This window comes from Toxotes jaculatrix, chromosome 8, assembly GCF_017976425.1.
Source record: "Toxotes jaculatrix isolate fToxJac2 chromosome 8, fToxJac2.pri, whole genome shotgun sequence".
NCBI classification, from domain to species: domain Eukaryota; kingdom Metazoa; phylum Chordata; class Actinopteri; family Toxotidae; genus Toxotes; species Toxotes jaculatrix.
The window spans coordinates 1,998,807-2,012,931 of NC_054401.1; the positions used below are offsets into that span (position 1 = coordinate 1,998,807).

The following is a 14,125-nucleotide window of genomic DNA, read 5'->3' on the forward strand; positions in this document are numbered from 1 at the left end:
AAACGACACGTTAGCTGCGCTTTCGTTCATTTTAGCTGTTAAGCTAACGTTATTTAAACAAGATCTTAATTTGTACGTTACTTTGTACAACACACAAGCTAGCCAACCTGTCAGGTTAACGATCTTTCTAGGCGTTTACTAACACTGAATTCACCATGTTCCCTCTAATGCAGGAGTAACCCAATTTTTAAAAAGTTAAAACAGCTGAGAGTTTTCTTTCTCTCTGCTTCAGGGGGTTTTACCTGCATCGCTGTTTACCCCTTTTCACTCGAAAGTTCAAAATAAAACACTTCCGTTATTACAGGAAATACCAAAACAAAATTCATCAACAAAACACATCTTACTCTGAACACTATCTGCAACATAAAGTGTTTTTGTCAGTGGTAATCTGGGGAGTCATTTCCAAAATAACTTTAACAAATCGTTTTTAATTATCTTGTCCTCCTGACACTCCCTTTAAAATACCTAAAAAACAGCTTTTCTCTGTTGCAGTTTTGCATTGTTGTAAGTCAACTGGCCATATTACAGTTGTGTTAAAGTAAACCTTTTACTAAACCTACTGCACTTTAAAATTAGTAATTTTATCAATTTAAGCCAGGAGACACATTTGGCGTCCCCTTTTAGTAGTCTGGACCACTGAGATGACTCACTTAGATCTTGGAGAGCATCACTAAATTACAGAGAGACTGGTTTGATGCATAATGGTGTTGAGATGGTTAGAGAGATCCTCACTGTGTTAAATAACAATACCTGTACTTGAACAAATTCTCTTTACACATTTGAAATAACCCTCTTTTCATCATCCTTATATAATTAAGCATATTGATAGACTTATATTGAGTGTATAGCTTGCAGATTCCTTTGTTGTATACAGTAAAGGTTTTCCACATTGTTGGAGGTTATCTATTCATATGCTTCATGTGTCATATCTGAAAAAAACTCCTGGAAAACTTGAGGTCTGCTCCAGCTCTCAGTTCTTTTAAATTAAGGTTTAAGGCCTTTGTGTTTGCCACTGCCCTCTATGAAATTAAATGTGATTATTTATTCACATTTTGCCCTGCACTGTAAATTTTCATTCTCCTGTTTACTATATCTTAAAAAGAAAAAATGAAAAGAAATAAGAAATTTGTCATCTTTAACTTAATGCCCTTTGGGAACAAGGTCATCTTTTACTCATTTAACTTTTCATAGGGAGGGAAATTTTGACCAGGAGTACCCAAATGTTTTCATGCCATTGTATGAATGTTGTCTTACACCTTCCAAGGAAGAAAAGATACGTTTTGCTGAGCCTTTATCTGAGAAACGTGTCAAGATTCTTATGCAAATGAGCTCTTATTTGACTGCTGTGCCCCAGCTAGCAGCTTTTGCACAGATACAATGACCTTCATATCCATAGGCAGTTAGAATAAAGTAATTGTCTCTATCTTTTATGACTGTTTGCTGAAGGTACAGGAGCAGGTACATTTGTTTTTACAATCCCCTCAGTTCTGACTACCTTCCCTCTCCTTGTTACCATCTGACCACACTTATCCAGTCCGAATGATATTCCAGTGTTGTTGCTGTGGTGTGGATCAGTGAGTCGATGTCTCGTTCACTCTTGGCAGACAGTTTGATGTCATCCATGTAGCATAGGTGGCTGATGGTTGCTCCATCTTGCACTCGGTATCCACAACTGCTCTTGGTGATGATCTGGCTGAGGGGATATAGACCTATAGGTTTTCTTTAAATCAATGTGCAGATTAGTCTGTCTGGTCTTACAGTCCCAAGTGACGGCTCTATCTACCAGCAGCTGGTGCTTTGCACCTCTGGTGTTCCTACCAGTTCCTTTCTGGGCCTCACTCATGTACTGAGCCATGTGGCTACTCATCTTAGCCGCTATGATGCTGACAGAAGTTTCCTTATTGTGCAGAGGCAGGTTATCTGGTGGTATTTGGATGGGACTGCTCCTTTCTGGGATCCTTCAGGATCAGGACTGTTTGGTCGTTGGTTAACCATTCATGGTGGGTCCCATCCATTAGCTGCTGGTTCATCTGTGCTGCCAGGTGCTCATGGAGTGAGAGAGTTAGGTTCATCAGCCAGTAGGCGTGGATCATGTCAGGGCCAGGAACTGTCCAGCTCCTCATGCTTGAAATCCTTTCTTGGATGTCTGCCATTATGATGGGTACTGGTGGTCCTGTTCAGGAAGGTTGCTGTGGTCTGCTCTCAGGTCCACTAACCACTGAGCATTGTTGTTTTGTCATGCCTCCTTCTCCCGTATATTTTTCCAGTATTGTTCAGTCTTCAGCATTGCTGGGTCAGCTCTCAGTTTATTACCCTACCACTGAGAGTACATTTTGGGTGGCATGGAGGAGAACATCTGGTTTATTCTCGTAGCTTCTATTTCTCTGGAGTATCTCTTCAGGCGGGCAAGGCTGTGAGCTTTGACAGCTTGTTGCACTTCTTAGGTTGACCTTAATTCATCATGACTTTCTGCAGTTCCAATAGCTGGCTAACTTCTCTCCTTGTTGCCTTGATCTTGGCCTCCAAACTCCTTCTCCATGCTTTTTACAGCTTCTTATGTTCATCTTGCAGCCAAGCATCTTAAAGATCACTGTTGCTGTGATGTATATCAGCTTGTTGGTCTCAGAGATGGTTGTATTAGGGAGTGTTAGTAATGCTGCAGTCACATCTCCTTGTAGACATTCAAAAGGTTCCTCCCCTCTTGGTAATCTATTACAAAGGTCAACTAATGAGGTAAGTGGTATTAACTGCTGAACAACACAGGAAAAAGAATACTATCCACAGATCATGAAGAGCATACTCTTTCAAAAACCATATACGCAAGACATATCAGGTCATTTAAAAGAGAAGTGCCCAGAATGCATAAACTGTGCAAAATGCATCAAACCTGGTTTATCAGTGCTGAGAGATGAGACCAGAGGCTCTGAACCATACAATAAATTTACTGTAAACCCAAAGCTATGAGCTTTTCTTGTGGTTGTGGCACAATTTCAGTTACATTTTCCATTTTTCTGCTTTCCTGTGCAGAACAATGACCTTTGAAATGAGATGTACAGTATTAACCACATTTTACTTTGCTTTTAGAAACTGGCTTATGACAGTTAAACAGTAATGGGTAAAATACTATGATTACTGAGTACTCAGCTCAGTTTTGGCTCATAAGAGTGTGTGATTAGCCAAGCACAGGTACTGTAAGTATAGGAGTTGATAAGTGTTATCCTTCAACTGTAGGTTGGAGCATTCAAATGAGTCCGGTGGGCAGCCATGGGATATCTGGGTTGGACAAAGACACAATATCATCAGGTGTATTGTTCTCAGTTATATATAAGGAGATGCTTTCCTCTGCCTCAACAGGCTTCCACCGTCTCACTGAAGAAGGTAAGACCTCCAACACTACTTGTCTGAGGACTTTTTAAGTGGCCATCCTACTGTATGTGGCTGGTGATGGAATAAAGCTAAGGCTGAATTCTAACATTGACAGTGAATTCTTGATTTTAAAGGAGAAAATCTCACTTTTAGTTAAAATCTTTCACATTATTTTTGTAAAGAGCTGAATAAGCTTATGAAGCCAGAGAATGTCCACAGGCATGTCAGTATACACTGAGCACCTAAAATACTCTGGTAAAGTTTTATTGATTTTAATACTTAGTATTACATACTGTAATACCATCTCCTCATCTCATTGGCAGGACATAATTTATATCTACTCTGTCTTTTTCTACTTGCTGCTTTTCTATGTTCTTTCCTTTCTTAGTCCCATTACTGAGCCCTGGTATGACACGTTCCTCCAGTAGGTACAAATTCAAAGGGGTGCCTTGATAATTTAAGATGATGTGGTTTCATTATTTTATTTTGATCATGTCAGTTTTCCACCTCTGCAAAAATGAAGATCCTGATCTTGGTTGCTGTGATCCTTCAGCTTGCGATCACAATCGTAGAGATTCATGGGGAAGTAAGTTTCTTTCAAAGTATTTATTGTACAACTTGTTCAAACTCTTCTAAAAACATCAGCTTATAATTACCCAGTATTACCTAATTGATGTTAAATAATTTAAGCTAATATCTGATCATTTTTGTATTTCAAGACTGCCAAGGTGTCCTGGTATTAAGACAAAATTTTCTTTGGGCTGGAAAATGTTTAGGATGTTTGAAATGCAGCTAAAGACAAAAACTGTATAATAAGAAAATTCCAATCTGTAACATATACAGTAAGTATCCCCAAAACTAAAGCAAAATATTTAACCATTTAGTCATGAATTAAGTTTAAAAAAAACTTATCAAGTTGTCAGAGCCCAGATTAATGCTGCTTGTTGAGTAACAGTCAAAAATCCAAAATGATCCAATTTGCAACTATATGAAATAGAGGAAGAACAGGAAAAGTCTTCCAATTTAGCCGCAAACAGCATTTTTGGGTATTTTAACTTGATAAATGACTTACATAGGGCACTCTAGCAACTTGGTCATTCACTCTCATAAAGCTGAAGGACTCCTAAGAAAGCCTAAAATCAGGATGGTCAAAAGCAAAGCACTTAGTTAAGATATCCAGACTTTTAGACCTTTGTACAGTTAAAGTTCTAAACGCTGGAAATGGTATTTTTTGTTATCTTTCAAATTCCACAAAGCAGTTTGTAATACAGGCTTTCTGTTATAAATTCCCCAACATGAAGCTGATGTCACCATTTTAAGACATAAGAAAGTGTGATGGCTGGCCTGCTCTTTTCAAAGTTTCATTGCTTAGCATTGTAAGATTATCCATCCTCACCAGTTCTTCAGTCATTTGATAGTTGTGTTGTACTGTTTTGTAATGAATGTCCAGTTGGTAAAATGCATCTCTGATTTCTTCACAGTTCCAGTTTGGAGATATGATTTCATTTAAAAGGAAATGTCCATGCTTGGGTTTCACCTACAAGCACTTTGCTATTTATGTGGGTAATATAAAACTAACTGGCAAAGAAAGTGGGCAGGACATTTTTCATCGAACAGGTATGTGTATTTAAACTGACCATGGAGGCATTTAGACTTAATTACATCAGGCTATTGGTTATTGATTAATCTGCTGATTATTCTCTGAAATTAACTGATAAGGTGTGATGTATATAAAATGTCAGCTAACACTGAAAAATACCTGTTATAAATCAAAGATCTAAGAATCTAAAGACATTTAATTTATTATCATATATGATAAAGAGGAACATCAAATACTCGTATAGATGAAACCAGAAGGGTTTTCTTGAAAAAATACTGAAACAATTATTAAAATATCAAAATGGCTGCAAAGTTTCTCTCAGTTGAGCAATTACTCATTACTCAACTCCAGATCACATTCAGAACAACAGAAAATTCGCACTATTTTCTGTAAACACTGTAAGGTTTCATATAGTTAAACCATTTCAACTACACACAGCCTTTCAAACATCTTAGGAAACACATTTGCGAGCACCAGTAGACTCAGATAAGAAGATAAGAATTGAGCGCTACCTCTACAAATAGGTCCATGATTTCTTGAGCCTAGCTTAGCACAGAGACTGGAAGCAGGAAGAGACTAGCAGCTTTGCTTCATCAAAAATATAAAAATACACTTTGCAACAAATCCCAAACTGTGTAATTTAAATGGTGACTGTTATCATCTACTTAAATGACTAACTGTGGGCTAGCTCCAGGGTATGATAGCAAACAAGAATTTCCTAAAATGGGGAAATGTCCATCTTGAACATGTTGAACATGCTTTTGTCAATTTTTATTTACGACTGTGGAACATTGTGATTTGCAACCACAAGGATTATCAAGTAACAGTGGGATGAGAGGAACTGTTTTGAGTGGATGTTCCTAAAATCCTTCCTTCAAGCAAGTTTCTTATCAAATTTATATGCAGTATTAAGTCTATTCTCACCATCATGGCAGGTAAAATTTTGGGAAAAACTGACTGCAAATTTGGTGTCCTCAAAGACGTCGAAGGCAAAGACGTCGAAGGCAAAGGCACCAAAGACAATTACTTAGACAAGTACTTTGTAAGGGAGACGAAAGATAAAGAAGATGTAAAGATAACTCATCGCATCGAGGAAAAACATGGAAATTGTGGAGCTTATAGTGTCTCGACAAACAACTGTGAACACCTTGCTACCTATGTACGCTATGGAGAGACAGTCTCACTGCAGGTATGTGGAGCATTTAACACCATTCCATGTTTACAACTATCTGGCCTATAAAGTACGGCACATTATAACAATGGTTTTAGATTCCAGATTACTTAAAGACTTAAAAGATAAGGCTGGTGCATGCTATACTTTTTTGCTGACCCAGTGTACATATTTAACTGTATTTAATTTGTTTTGTTTTAGCCGGGAACGTCCGCGCAGCGTTTTTGCAGGGAACCTGCAGGTTGCCCTGAATTGAAAGAGCTGGTGAAGAAGATGGTAGAAAATGCAGAACTTGAAGAAAAGTGCATGGACAAATGTCCAAACGCTCGTTAAGAAGTACCAATCCAGCCTGCCTGGCTGTGTTGCTCTCTTGTTGTGATCTTTCTTCAAGTGGCATGTTCTTATTTAAAATAAAATACTGAGCAAGAATGGAATGTCTTCTGTTGTCCCTGATAATATTATGAAAATTATATATACAGATGATTCAAATTAAAGGGAAATCCGACGCAAAGTATCTGAGTGAGCTTAGTGAGCCTCATGGCAACTTCAGAGACCCCTGGCACAGACTCTTCAAATCTGTGAAACTTTACTGGAGGGATGAACACTATTCTTCTAAAACTGAATCCCTCGTGACAGTGGTGTAGAGTGCTCCCAAACATGTCAATCCAAAATCAAGGGATTCAGTTGGGTTGAGATCGGGTGACCATGAAGGCCTCAGCGTGGTTCACTGCATTCTGTTTAACCAATTTAGTGACACACTCATGTCCTGTTAGGTAGCATCTACATTCATTATGTTGATCACTCATTTATTCACATCTTCCTTTCATACCTGTGCACAGTGCACTTTATTAGTAATAGCATGTTACATTTATGTGAAGCTACTGTGGAGCTATGTTTCTGCAACTCAGCTTGTCAGAAGGCAAAAACTAAAGCCTTGAAGAGGATATGGAAATATGGATGTGTGTCAGTGAATAAGTGATGGACAGGACAAGTCTTGCTGTAGAAAAGAAGTGTTGGAATGCATTACAAGCAAAGTCAATACACGAGCATAAAAAAAGCTCTGTAGCCTGAAAATAAATAACAACAGCATCTTAGCGCCTGTCTGAGCCACACATCACATGATGGGAGTGAGTTCCTTCAGGTGACTGAAGACTCATGTGCGACTGAGTTCCTCTACATTTTATGTTTATGCCGCTCCTTACATTCCAGTTTCACTGTACAACTGGGTCTGTGTGAGTGGTACATCACCTAGTGCCAGTTTACCTGGTAGGTCCACACATGCAGGTACGCTTAACAGAGGAATGACTCGTTAGTTATGAGGGCTACATTTTTCTCCACTGATGCAAAAAATACAGTTTTACAAAACATCTGAACTTATATTAAACCCCCAGATTTTTCATTTGAAACAATTGTGTTTTAAGTGAAATCATTTGTTTGGGATGGAGAATATTCTAAAACCAACATCATATCAAAGTTATTTCACCAGATTCAATTAAATTCTGGTGGCGAATCGATGAACAGTTAAAAACAAAACAGTGTAATGTTGGAATCCTTTTGTCTCATTTTGTTCTGAATTCTTGGGGAAGAACAAACCATGTGTGGAACACTTGTCTGGTCTAAAGCTCCCACCAAAGTGCAGTCTTCTTTATTGTCACCATCCTCATCAGAAGTGTGTGTTAACAGCAACTACTCCACAGGCCGGATGCCCTTGGCCTCCTCCATCTTCCTCAGGATTTCGTCCCACTGAGTGAACTGCTTGGAGAGCAGGAACATCTGCCAATCAGATTCCAAGGGTTAGATGGTTAGACAGATAGATAGACAGACTTTATTGATCCCCTAAGGGAAATTGAAATTGTTAGTGGGTGGAGCTTTCTTTCTTTTACAGTTTATTTTACAAAGAGGTCAGTGAGACAGGGGCAGGCTGGTGGATCCAGTATTTCAGCAGTTCACAGGTTTCCCAGACAAAGCAGTTTTACAACAGAAGAGGCAGAATGGTTCACTGCAAAACTGGTTATTCAAGCATTTAAGTATCATCAGCCGTACCATTTTGTTGTATTCCTCAAAAAGCTTCTTCACTTCCTGGGACTGAGCTTCAGTTTGGTCCTGTAAAAGAACGTGGAAGAGTCAACAGATAAAAAGAGAGAGAGAAACACAAAGAGACAGAGAGGGAGAGAACGAGTTTGGTTACCTGCTGTTTGATGTGAATCTGTGACAGGCGCTGCAACTTGGTGGCGTGTTCTGGTACATCTGTGAACAACAGAGACACAGGTAACACATGCCTGATGGAGTAAACACTGCTGTATACCTGCTACATGATATTAATGGCATCATGGCTGTTTAAGAAACAAAAAAAAAAAGCAGTAGCTGCTGACAAGAAACATTTAGTAATTCCTAAAATGAACGAAGGAGCAGATGTTCCTTTGTGCCTGATTTGCACGGTGTCCTGTCGGGTGAAGCTCACCTCTGATGTGGGTGCTGTCCAACAGTGGCTGCAGGCTGCTGACCTGTTCCAGCAAAGCAGCCTGGGAAAGCAGAAAGTCCTCCTCTGTGCACACAAACACACGACAGTATCACAGTGAGTATTAAATCACATGGAAATTGCTCGTTTAGTCTCCTACAACACAAAGTTGCTTGTTTGTCTGATAACTGCTGTGTTATACAATGTCCCAAAACTGAACTGGCATTAAACATTAGAAATACTATTTACCACCATATAGAATAAATAATAAATGTTTACAATAAACAATCTCTTAGAGACAAATCTGACTGTAGCTTTAAACAGGTGTTTTTAATTTTATTCATCTATCCCAGGTTCCTCCTACTTCTTACCAGCGAGGATGAACTCCAGCTTCATGGCGTCTGGTACGGTGATGTGGTCGGTGAACTGGGGGTCCAGATACTTCAGAAGGTCCTCAACTGCAAACATACAACCACAGCAGCAATACATATGATCAAGTAATGACCAAACTCGGTCTAAGATCTGACTACACATAACTTCCTGCACTGTGGAGCACTTCTGGCATCGTGTGTCAGCATTTTGACATTTTAATGTTCAGCGGGCAACCTGAATGAAATCAGCTTGTAATATATTTCAACATTGTAGATATTTAGTGTTACACTACACATGAATAACTGTACCATTGTGAAATTAAACCGTTTTCAGTAACTTGATAAATTTGTACAGTTACACTAAGCACTTTGATGTGACTGTGGTTATCTGGGCAGCGTGCGACTCACTCTTCTTATGCAGGATCTTTACTCGTTCTCTCTTGTTGGCTGTGTTGGTCAGACCTGCCTGAATCCTGGCCAAAGACTCTGCACACTGCAAGACAGAGGACACTGATTAGATTTAATGTTGATGAATACGAAGGATACAGAAAAGTCATTAGTATTCATTTCATTACTGTAATAGAGTAGCCTTATTGTGCATTTTTAATTTCTGCACTTTCTTCTTTGATTGTCAGCGTTATGCCCTTGAGGACTCAGGGGTTATTACCCTCAAGGGAACATTTGCAGGATGCTCGACAAAAATGGCTATTTGCCTGTGCGTACTTCTGAGCACAACTGAAATGAACATGTTTTTTTTTTGTTAACAACTCATTTATGCTTGTAATTTAAACCTAATTTCAGTCAGTTTTCAGAAACAGAAAAAACACTACTTAAGCAGAACAGTGTGGCACATTGTCCTATCTCTGGAATTACATCTACCACACAGCAAATCCACTTCAATGCCCCTCTGTAAGCTAAAAGTGTTTTTCTCATCATATGATGCTCTGATGAGACGCCCCACTCAGTGGCTCAGGAATCCATCTGTTAAAAATATGTACACTGACTATGATTAAAGCAGAACTGCAGGTTGAAAATGGTGTTTTTCTAAATTCGTGGAAACCAGTGACTTCAATGAATTTCTGAGATGCAAAACTTGCTTTAGATATTAATAAAACACAATTAACCAAATCTGTGCCTTTACTTTACAGGAGCACCACTGCCTACAGGGCCATCACATCTATTTTACTACTTTATGTTCAACAAGGGATTTCCCTCTGTCTATACTACGTCTATAAATAGATAAAGAAAAATATCCATCACAGGTTTCCAAAATCCAGAGTGGGTAACTAATTTTTTTGTTAAATTAAACCAACACATTAAATCCCGTAGATAATCAAGTGATACACGAAAAGCAGCAAATCTTAACATTTGAGAAGCTGAAATAGAAAATGTTTCGCTTGAATTAGTTCAACAATCAATAAAATATCAATTTGTTGGCAACTAAATGTGCGTATCGCTTCTTTTTATTACAAAAACAACGCACTCAGAAGTGAAAAACACTTTTGGATGACTACAGATAGCAGCGACACGAAACCAGACCCACATTTGATTACAGAGAGGCTGAAACACACAACGGCACCGATACGGTCTCATTACTGACAACTACGGAAACCGAATAGCTGACCTAGCTGCGGTCCAGCCGGCTAATGAGCCCATTACAGTTGTTACTTCGACATGAAATGTTGTCACAGCATCTAATAAAAGTGTACTGAGTCACTGGGCGGCTAGTGTGTATGGAATAAAAAGGGCGTCCACTCATTGCCGGTGACAGAGCTAGCAGTTAGCTCTTCTAGGCTAGCTAGCTAGCTCTGCTAGGCTAGCTAGCTAGCTTCTTTGCAAGCCCCCCACTCATCAGAAAAAAGGGTTATTCTAAGCAAACCTTCACGGGTTTTCCACTTTTGTTTCTTCTCTCGCCGTATATACGACTCTCCAGCGCCTGAAGACGCATTTCCAGGTTATCCGTCTCCATTTTTAAAAAAATCTACTCTTGACTCTGCCACTGAAAAACAAACAGCCTCCTCGTATCCGGACTGCTCGAGAGACGTCGCGTATGATGACGTATGCTGTGCGCACTTGGTTTAAAAACATTTAGTTTTTTTAAGATAATGTATAACCTGTAGATTTTTAAAAATACAATTAACATATGCTTTTAAAATAAAAGTTTGCCTAAATAAATACGTATCAGTAATGTTTAAAAATGTTTCTCGCGCTGTTGCTAGGTGTCGCTGTTTTACGGTGAACGGGGCTTTCAGCTGTTTTTCCGGTGACAGCAGGGGAATGACAGCATCGGCAGTTACGGCCCTTCTTCCATCCAAGCAGAGTGCCAAACATCGACAGAAAGTAAGGTTTTCCCGCTCATATCACCGTCTCTTCCTCGCACACAGTGAATAGCTGTTTGCGGACAATAATGCCAATACACAGGGAGCGGGCCCATTTGTTTACTGTAAACAATTCTTTGGTGATTCCACTGGCTAAGTTAGCTTACATAGCCTCCAAGCTAACGTCAGTTTTAGCTGTGCAGCTGCGTAGTTTCAGAGGCTTGGAGTTAGTTTTGAAGTCCAGCAGATGAGTCACTGCCTTCTACTGGTTTATTACTTAGTAATAACTGCCCCGCCGACATAGGGACATGCCTGCCTTAGCTAACATTATTTACTTCAAGGTGGTACTAGCTTGTGTTGCACTGGCTACTTCATTGTGGTTTTGTGTTGCCCAAAGTTTCACTAATGCTTCCCTGTTTGCTGTGCTGTGTTGCTGACAGCAGGAAGGTGTCTGCCTTTGGACTTCGGGGCTTGTGTCTGGGGGATTACTTCTTTATGTGCCACTGGGAGCAGAAGCAGCATGGCAGATGACAAGGACGTGTTGAGAGACGTTTGGTTCGGCCGGATCCCCACCTGTTTCACTTTGAACCAGGATGAGGTTACTGAGAGAGAGGCCGAGCCCTACTATGTAAGTACAGTTCCTTTCTGACTGCATATGGCCTCATAACATGAGGCCTGACTGGTGCTGAGACTAACCTCTAAGAGCTTATAGCTCTTTATTTGAAATCTTTATGTTAGAATGAATTAAAAGGCACACCAGGTAACTTCCTGTTTAGGAAAACACAAAATGCTGTATCCTACATTCTTCATCATGCTGGATGCATGCAGCTGAAAAGTTACTCCTACTAAGTATGTATAACAGATAGATAGACAGTCTTTATTGTCCCAGAGGGAGATTCTGGGTGTGGGGAGTGTGATGCTGTTAAGCTTGTACTTGTTGGAGATGGTCAACATGGTGAAGAAGGAGGGAGTGATTTATTCTTCTGTAAAACAACAACAAGAGGTGGTGATGGTGGGGGGGATCAGAGTTTGACTATGACTTGGAGTCTTTGGGATTGTTTATGAATAATAAATGATAGATAACAGAAATGTTTTTAGTGATGTTCATTAATTTATCACTCTAATGCTTTCCGTGTAGACCTTTTGCCAGTCAGGTTGCTGCTCATATTGACTGATTAGTTGTTTGAAGAGAAAGGGGCTTTTCACCTAAGACATACTGCTCCGTGCCATAACCCATACAATATCCACCTGTGCTGAAAAAACAAATCTTAAAAAGAATGCAGTCTCAGACTCACTCTAATCTTAGTCCCCGATGCCAGCACACAGTAACAGACTGTACTGTTTTAATAATGTGTGTCTTCCTGCTCTTGGCTCTCCCAGCTGCTGTTACCCAGGGTGAGCTACCTGACTCTGGTGACAGACAAGGTGAAAAAACACTTCCTCAAAGTGATGAAGGCCGAGGACGTGGAGGAGATGTGGTTCGAGTATGAAGGAACACCACTTAAATGGTGAGAGAATGAATGTTAGGTGAAGTGGTTTTATTAGTCCTGGGTTAAGAAGGTTGGGTGTGGGTGAGTATCATTATGAGTTTGTACACTGGTGGATTTTGAGATTTGTGAATGTATGTGTGTAAACATCCACTGTTTCCAAAAAATGCCTTTCACAGTGTATTCACACCACCCACAACTCTAGAGAGAAGTTACTATGAGTCAGTTCATTCACAGCCTGCAGAGAAGCCTCAGTTCATATTAACCACAGTCGCCTTGGTTCTTATCTGCCCCTGTGAAAGACTGCAGGCTCAAAGTTCAGCCACTAGGTGTCAGTATTGCCACAGACAACAAAGAACCGACTTCACAGTGGCATCACAGTCTCAGTAATTCCAGTAAAACGCAATGGAGAAAATGAACAGATGTCAGTGCTGATGTTTATTTAATTATTTGTTATCATGTGGAAAATAAAAACCCAAATATTTGCTTGCAAATGTGACATTCTGTTGCTTTTCTTTTCTCACTGTGAATTTATAATTCATTGTAAACGTAAAAGTAAAAGTGATGAGTTTAGAGTTTGGTAACCTGCGGTGTGGGTGTGCCATTAGTTTTTACAGATTTGGTACAGTTTGGCTTTTTGACCCGGGAACTAGAACTACATGACTACCATGGTCAGTGTGTGTGTGACTGACCATTAGACTCGCTTTAGAAATACACTCCTCTGATTTGAGGCTGTAATTAAGTGATCTAATCCTAGCTGACTGTAACATGACAGATCCACCCTATTCTAAACACAGGAAGTGACAAATAGAAACTTCGGAGCAGAACATAAACCGTTTCCTGAGGTTCACACACTGCATCCATAGACAGCCGGACCAAACAACATCAGAAGCAAATGAAAAACTGACACCGGTTCTGTTCGCTGGCACTTCATATGTACAAATACAGATACAGATAAAATGATAAATTATTTTAAGACCTTTTATTCTAACAATAGGTTTGGTCACAACAAGCCTAAAAAGCAGCCTGTTAGAATAAAATCATCTGTGTTTTTAAATCACTTATTAACAGGTTTAAGTGATGTGATTCTGTGATGTGATGTTGGAAACATTATTTCCTTTTTGTGTTTCGTGGTTGCAGGCACTATCCAATTGGAGTTCTTTTTGACCTCCATGCCTCCAACACTGTCTTACCCTGGAGTATCACTGTGCACTTTAAGGTAAGAGCCAGTCAGAGTGTGTGTGCATGTACAGCATCCACAATAATGTATTTCACTTTGTATCTTATCAGTAAATTCTGTGTACATTTTGTGTTGTTGTTTTCTAAATAGAATAAAGCTCCATTTGTGAATATT

At 39.6% G+C, this 14,125-nt stretch overlaps 2 protein-coding genes across 3 annotated transcripts in view; one reads left to right on the plus strand and one right to left on the minus strand.

Moving 5' to 3' along the window:
• Window positions 1-6,963: 6,963 nt before the first annotated feature.
• dctn3 (dynactin 3 (p22)) lies at window positions 6,964-10,985 on the minus strand. The gene is made up of 7 exons (XM_041044539.1): window positions 10,846-10,985; window positions 9,375-9,459; window positions 8,967-9,053; window positions 8,599-8,682; window positions 8,326-8,384; window positions 8,181-8,240; window positions 6,964-7,910 (listed from the first exon to the last, which is right to left on the minus strand). Exons 1-7 carry the CDS (start codon window positions 10,933-10,935, stop codon window positions 7,824-7,826), a joined length of 552 nt encoding a protein of 183 aa, XP_040900473.1. The 5' UTR covers window positions 10,936-10,985; the 3' UTR covers window positions 6,964-7,823.
• The window catches only part of atg5 (ATG5 autophagy related 5 homolog (S. cerevisiae)), a 29,042-nt gene continuing 25,858 nt past the window's right edge, over window positions 10,942-14,125 (plus strand). The window contains exons 1-5 of one of the 2 annotated variants that reach the window (XM_041044537.1): window positions 10,942-11,024; window positions 11,186-11,306; window positions 11,725-11,912; window positions 12,665-12,792; window positions 13,912-13,990. In XM_041044537.1, coding sequence (XP_040900471.1) covers window positions 11,805-11,912; window positions 12,665-12,792; window positions 13,912-13,990 — 315 coding nt within the window. In that variant the 5' untranslated portion in view covers window positions 10,942-11,024; window positions 11,186-11,306; window positions 11,725-11,804. The remainder of the gene's footprint in view (window positions 11,025-11,185; window positions 11,307-11,724; window positions 11,913-12,664; window positions 12,793-13,911; window positions 13,991-14,125) is intronic. The other variant, XM_041044538.1, reaches the window with a different exon arrangement.